Source organism: Ammodytes marinus (assembly GCF_949987685.1).
Source record: "Ammodytes marinus genome assembly, chromosome: 8".
NCBI classification, from domain to species: Eukaryota; Metazoa; Chordata; class Actinopteri; order Uranoscopiformes; family Ammodytidae; genus Ammodytes; species Ammodytes marinus.
The window spans coordinates 24,235,808-24,243,472 of record NC_137212.1 but is presented as its reverse complement, the minus strand read 5'-3'; the positions used below and the strand labels follow the sequence as shown (position 1 = coordinate 24,243,472).

Genomic DNA, 7,665 nt, shown 5'->3' with positions numbered 1-7,665 from the left:
TTTCATTAAACCCATCAAATCAGGAGATTTGTTCTTTTGTCATCAACAGAACGTGGCTTATTCTTCTTTACACTCGGGAGAGGACTTCTGACATATTTCTGTCGCAGTCCATTTTAAATGGTCTTGATGTTGAATCCTTGTGAATTCATACACAATTCACTCAGCGTTGCCCCGAGAAGTGCGATCAGACTTTGATGCTCAACCAGTACAGAGTTATACCGACTCAAATGCCCTTTTGTCGTGGAAGTTTTTAATCAGTTAAACCTCACACCCTCACGCTCTGAATTCTTCGACATCCTGCTAAAATAATTACCCTTTCCCGGTTGCATTTACTTCTCAGCGGCTCCAGTGGGATTTCGCCTCACCTGTCTTTCATGGTGCCAGTGGGTCTCTGGAAATATTGGGTCTGCATATTAACCACTGCAGGGGTGGCTTTAGTTCACGTTCTACAAATACCCAGGCCTCCTCTGTGCACTTGGTAATTTGCTTTTCAACAACCCGACTATTGTGATGTGGAAAAACGCCTTTCCTCTGTGCTGGGTGTCTTACATGAATACCAGCGATCCAATGGGGCTGTTTCATTTCACTGTGAGCAATAATCACACACACACAAAAATCCCGAGCTCATTTCAGCCACTGAGAGTAATCACAGCTAATTCATTTATCCCTGTTTCTCCCTGATGAGCTGTCAGCACGCTGCAGCCGTCATCACAGCCCTAAATTATACTTTTTAAGAGGCTTGTGAAGAACTCATGGAGCTAAATTCATACTCGAGGCTGAGGAGAAAAATTAGACGGATTTCTTTGACACAGTTTTTGTTCTCGCTCCTGTGGTGTGGCCTCGCTCTCCGAAAGTATGACATATCTTTTATTTAAAGCAGGAAACTGGTCGCAAAAATAATATTACGCCATAAAAACACATCAACTCACATTGGAACTCAACTCATTTTATGTATGTTCTTTTAGAGTTTAATTTAGAGTTTATTATTGAAATTATTAAAACTATTTCTATTTAGATAAATGTTTTATTTGATGAAAGCCATTGTCTCCAAAACAGGGTGTGTGTCATTTTATGTCATGTTACATTTTATTTGATGATATGACATTGTATTTCATGACATCACATTTTATACCACTTTTCAGAGTTGGGTTGTCACCGCACTCTAACCTCTGAGCCAATCACACGCCCCCTCAGGCTCTCTGAAAACAGCTGGCTCAACAACATACTTCTTTGATGTAGCTCCGACAGGCTGCAAACATGCTAAATAGCTGTAACTTGTTAGCCAATGTTAACAGTGCCAGCTAACTGGCCAATTCAGTTGCCTTTGTAGTTTTTTAAATATTTTTTTTAGAGAAATACACTCAAATCTGTTCGCTTTCGCTAATAGGATCAAATAAGTGACCTTCATCAAATGAAATGTGTCACTGGGCAATATTAGAAAAGACATTTCCTAACAAAGAAGAGTTTAAGTAATTTCTTGTTTATTTATATATTTTACACATTTTATATTTATGATATGCTCATATATTTCCTAATGTATAATGTATTTAATAATAAACATGGTTGGGCTCCCTATAGGGCTAGGCCTACTACATCCTTTCATTTAAAAACATTTTAAACCATAAGAAGGCTGAATTATCAGGATCAGGGGACCGATTCTGAGGCTTTAAGCTGCTGCAGCTCTTTGATGCTCTAATCTCTTTCTCTGGTGTATTTGGTTTTGAATGAGTTAATTGATTCATTTTCATTAAATGGGATTTAGACAAAGGCATGAGAGGATGTGTCTTCAGTCTTTCTGAAGTGGACTCATGAGGACTCTGACCCCTGAATCCCTTGGAGCCTGCTCCTCCAGAGATCCTGCAGCTCTGAACAATTCATCTCAGCCTGCTTCACCTCTGGTCCACACTCCACATTCTCATTGCCGACTTCAGTCTTCTTTGATCAGGCTGGACGGACAAAGAAGTGAAAGGTGAACGGGGAATTTCAAATGTTTTATATTAGAGATTGTTTTGATCTGGTAAAACATCTGATACATTTAAACTGGACTCCAAATAGGCTTACTGACATATGGAATTGTTTTTTAATGGACTGCCCTTTAGGCTGCATGTTGGATTACATTTACATGTCATGTAAGGGGATATGTTGTGGAAATTGTCAATGCAATACAAAAATATTCGATTACTTCAAAATGCGTAATTGGAAATGTCTCGTCTAAGAAAAAAGTTACATTAAGACTTTTACTTTGAAAATATGACCGGATTTAGTAGTCATTTTCTGCTATAGCAGTTACATTTGACAATGGTGACAAAAGGCAGCTGTGCGCTCCGCGGTACCCACACATCCAGACTGCTCTGATAGTAAACCAGCAGACCGTAGAGGAGAGCGCGCAAGGATCTACAGTTATCATTATTTAAAAATAAATAAAAATAAAATAAAATAGCTTTCACCTTAAACTTGTACCTCTCCAAATACAGAGGTATTCTGCTGAAAATGGAAGATTTGAGGACATTATTTACATGTGATCACAGGTCCTCAGTCCTGTCTGACTCTTTGATCAAGTGCAGCGGAACGTGTGGGCGCGTAATTAGAATTGTGCGCTGTTTCTGTGCTTGAAATGAAAAAAGGTCTGCGATGATCCTGTATTTCAAATAAGGATGGGCGCGCACATTCTGCAGTCCAACTCCAGCGGCAACTTGACTCCCGCCGTGCCCGAGGCGGGGACTGTCCTCCCGGGCTACCTGGCGGTCATCCTCTCGGTCCTTATGGTGACCCTGGTGGTCGTTGTAGTGGCCGGGAACGCGCTGGTCATCATGGCGTTTATTGTGGATAAAAGCCTGAGAACTCAAAGCAACTACTTCTTCCTGAACCTTGCTATATCTGATTTCCTCGTAGGTGAGTTGGTGCATCTTCTCCTTTATTTCAAGTCTATTGTTCCTGGCTTTGAAAGAAAAGGCTATTAGTATACACGCCTCAGACGCACCATATAATTATATTGACATTCTGCTTCATTCATGTGTAACAGTAGCCTCGCTCTATTTGATATATGTAAGGCACTCATAACCCCTCTTACCATCTAAATTATACCCTTCTCATTGTTGGAAGATCCCTGTTTCATCCATGCAGGCTTTGTCTTGGTCATTTTCATTTTTATGTCACATATGTAAAAGGTCTGGCTATCAGGAGGTCTGGAGAGAATGCAGAGGTGTGTACATTAACACAGTATTGGTGTTTTGGAGGTGCTTGAATCATCATGCAGTGTGTGTGTGTGTGTGTGTGTGTGTGTGTGTGTGTGTGTGTGTGTGTGTGTGTGTGTGTGTGTGTGTGTGTGTGTGTGTGTGTGTGTGTGTGTGTGTGTGTGTGTGTGTGTGTGTGTGTGTGTGCGTGCGTGCGTGCGTGCGTGCGTGCGTGCGTGCGTGCGTGCGTGCGTGCGTGCGTGCGTGCGTGCGTGCGTGCGTGCGTGCGTGCGTGTGCGTGTGTACTTGTTCCAGGTGCATTCTGCATTCCCGCGTACATCCCTTACAACCTGACAGGCAGGTGGATGCTGGGTAAGGGTCTCTGCAAGGTGTGGCTGATCATGGACTACCTGCTCTGCACCGCCTCAGTCTTCAACATTGTCCTCATTAGTTACGACCGCTTCCTGTCCGTCACAAGAGCAGTAAGTAGAGGCTGCAAAGGTGCTCATTAAAACACACACACACACACACACACACACATAAACAAACCCAGCTTATTGATTACTTTACAAGGTGTCTGGCTTTAATCATTTAGTCAGACCTTCCGCTGTGACGAATATAATTCAGTTCAAGTACAAAGATTTAAAACGCTATTTGTGAAGTCCCTCTTGCAGCTCTTTAAAGTGTGAATAAATGATGTCATTGTGATGTGTTAAAGGCCTTATCCGTTTGGGATTGAGACAATTTAGAACACTTTAAGGATGTGTGGAGGTTACGGAGCAAGTGGGTCCAAGGGTATGAATGAGTCTAAACATGTTTTTTGAGTTGTATCATGGAAAATGGAGGACCCTTTCGTACTTGAAACTAGAATTTAGGATATCTTACCGTATGCCACGTCGATGCCTTCTTTTAATTTTTTAAATCTGTATCTTGAGTCTCCTGATTATGTGGGAGTAAAATACCTAATAGTAGGAGTGCGCCTTTAAAAAGTTTTTTTTTGCACAGAACAATTTCCGCCTGGTATTTATTGCCCCTGTTGGCTTCATCAGTGTAAAACCTAAACAAATATTTAACATTCCCATCTACAGTATTAGTCGTCAAGTACAACATTGTGCTTGTACTTTGTACTCGATTGACATAACATTGAATATTTCAATGTGTTTGTTATCTTTAATCTTTAATGTACTTAAGTTGTTGGCCACATTTAAAGACACAGTAAAAAGTTCTCCTTGTTTGTGGTTGATCATTTTGATCTCATTAGATTTGTTATCCCATTCATTTGCTTATTCATTCTCCCGCCATTGAGAGCAGGATTCCTTTCATTTACAATTGAAATGGGAAGTGTTTTGTTTTTGTAAAGACCACTCGAGAATCAGAATCAATTATTAGCATCGCAAAGTGGCTGTATTTCATTATTTATTGACTCATAGAAGTGGATTTGCTCTTGATCGCATAAGCAGCATCATTGTCTCACTGCAAAGTTAGCAGCTGTTGCAGGCGAGGCCGAGGTAAGATTTGAAAAAAAATCAGCAAAGAAACGAGAGGGGGAGAGAGAGAGAGAGAGAGAGAGAGAGAGAGGGAGAGAGAGAGAGAGTGGTGGATTGACAGAGTTTGACTGAAAAGAAATGAAGGGAAAATGCAGCCATGTGTGAAGAGAATGAGCCACGTTGCGACAACGAAGGAGGGATGGATGGATGGGTGAGAACCCAGATGTCTCTTTCACACCGAATGTGGCTCCCGGCCTCCTCTCTTTGGCTTTAGTGACACAGGATCGAGAGCCTCTCCAGTTTTTCTTCCTTCTTCTTCTTTTTATACAGCGTCTCTGAGGCAGCACAATACAAACAGGCTTCATTTGAACGAGGCACTCAGAGCAGTGTCAACCTTTTAGCAGCTGTTTGTGTAGCATAGTTAATGTTCCCGCGGCTTGCATCGCTTGTGAGTCACATGCACGCCTTTTCTCTTTTGCCCGCAGGTTAAATACAGGGCTCAGCGCAACATGACCCGCCAGGCAGTGTTGAAGATGGTCATGGTGTGGGTGCTGGCCTTCCTCCTGTACGGCCCGGCCATCATCTTCTGGGAGGTGCTGGTGGGTGAGAGTGTGGTGCCCGCTCACGAGTGCTACGCAGAGTTCTACTTCACCTGGTACTTCCTGCTCAGCGCCTCCACCTTTGAGTTCTTCACCCCCTTTGTGTCCGTGGCTTTCTTCAACCTCAGCATCTACCTGAACATCCAGCGCAGGAACAAGAACGCAGTCGCCGGCACCGAGGATGAGCCCAAGGCGCAGAGGAAGAGCAAGAAGAGCAAAGATGGAGGAGCGAGCCTGAACGTCTTCTTTGTGAAGACGAGGAAGGTGTCCTCCAGTGAGCCTATTTCTATCTCCGCTGTGATCGAGGACGACGACCTCCTGTCCCCCTGCTCCAGCACCGACCCTAACAACAGTCACATCTTCCTCCAGAGGGAGAAGTTCTCTCCCAACAACAGAAAGACCTCACGGCTGTTTCAGCACTCGGCCTCCTGCATGGAGCCAGGCCGGAGGACTACACACGTCTCTCGTCTTTCCCGAGACAAAAAGATCGCCAAGTCTCTGGCCATCATTGTGTGCATATTTGGGATTTGCTGGGCTCCTTACACCATGCTGATGATAATCCGCGCCGCCTGTAGCGGTGAATGCGTGGCGGACTACTGGTACGAGATCACGTTCTGGCTCCTGTGGCTGAACTCTGCCATCAACCCGTTCCTTTACCCTCTGTGCCACAGCAGCTTCCGAAGGGCTTTCTCCAAGATACTGTGTCCCAAAAGACAGTCAGTGCAGCCTCAGGTAGAGGCTCAGTCGTGTTAGATGAACTCAATTGCATTTCCGTGCTTTCTGAATGCACTTACTGTTGTTTGGTGAAACACTGTAGAAATCCATATACTGTTCTTCCATCAAGAAAAGAAAATCCAGTGTTTAATAATATGAGAAAATCTTGGCTTTGAAGTTAAGTTGTGCATCTGACAGCAATACTCCAACTCTAGCAGTGGACTCTTGGCATGGCAGCTTTAAAAGCAGACATAAATGCCCCTTGCTAAAGTCCCATGTCCAATTCCTCTAATAGGGCGCATCCTGCTTTCAGATTGTACTGTAACCTCTGATCTCTGTATGTAGGACAGGAAGGAGCCACTGACGACCATAATTTAGTCCAAGATATTTTATGAGAACTTCAGCACACCGGTTATTAAATCATGGTCCATTTGGATGAAAACAACGTGTGACGAGAAACCTTTCCCCTCCTAGTGGAAGGCTTTTATGGTCTTTTACGGTTTTATAGGGTTTCATTGTTTCTCGGCACACAAAATCCTTTTCGTTTTACAGTTACGTAAGAGTGTGCATATATTTACATATGTATATGTCGCAGTTATTTTGAAACATAAGGGCACTTTTTTTCCCACATCTTCAAAAAGACACTTGAAGCTTTTCATCATGTAGCAATGGGACGACAAATGTGGTCCCCGCAAAGTTCAAAGCACATGAAAAGAAGAGAATAACCTGTATTTGGTGACTGACTACTGACTGATGTTCTATTTCATTTCATTTGAAAGGTGGGCTCGGGGTGGGGGGAGGGGGGAGCTGCAGGAATCAGCTGCCAACACTGAATCTGCAAAATCGTTCTTGTTGATGTTGAAAAAATGTACAGCACTATTATATGAGAGCAGTATTAAAACGTTTTGTACACTAATCTCTATGCCAAACTAGATTGTTGTGTTCTTTCAGTTCTTGACAGGTTTACACAATACTTGACTACTTTGTATCTTGACTCTATGAATGTTTGTCGGTGTATGAAGCCAAAGGCAGAATAAAGACCTGACTGCCCACAGCCCTCACAACTGTATTATTGGTCAAACTTGGAGCAAGGGTTCGTCAAAAGGAAGACTTTAACATTTTAGGGGAAATTGTTCTTTTTTTTTAGCTGCCACTGGGGATAATATAAAATGATATGCAGATTGCATTAAAAATTAGTCAGTAGAAAATTATTCCATGGTCAAGAGTAACAAGAAAACATATGTCTAGCTTGCAAACATACAGTCCTATATTAAAGGTGCAGTCAGCGATTCTGGAGAATGCTTGTTGTCAAAATCAGTGAATATCTCCTCACCTTCTGCTACCTGTCCATACTGTGTGTGCACTGAAAATAATCTGGTTTTAATAAACAGCCTAGGCTTTGTAAACTGGTATGTAAACAAAGGGCACCCAGCGCTTTTTCTTCAGCACACACACAGTACGGACAGGTAGCGGAATGTGAGGAGATATTCATTGTAGCTTCTGTTACCCCCCATGAGGAAATCTGAGAAATTACAACAACATGGTCAGCATGCAATCGTGCATGGATTTTATTCCTTCTGCTGAACATCCAGGTTGTTTCTTAAAGCTGGGGTATGTGATTTCTGTTTGGTCAAAATTAACATGAGTGGTACACTTTGACCAATCAGAGCGAGGCTCTGATTCTTAAAAAAA

General features: G+C 42.8%; 1 protein-coding gene across 1 annotated transcript; it reads left to right on the top strand.

Annotated features, from left to right (window-relative positions):
* Positions 1–2,654: 2,654 nt before the first annotated feature.
* On the top strand, positions 2,655–6,012 carry LOC307254331 (histamine H3 receptor; the record flags this gene model as incomplete). The annotated part of the gene is made up of 3 exons (XM_080032673.1): positions 2,655–2,892; positions 3,489–3,655; positions 5,146–6,012. The coding sequence occupies 3 exons, from the start codon at positions 2,655–2,657 to the stop codon at positions 6,010–6,012; spliced, it is 1,272 nt and encodes a 423-aa protein (XP_079888799.1).
* Between the last annotated feature and the right edge of the window lie 1,653 nt (positions 6,013–7,665).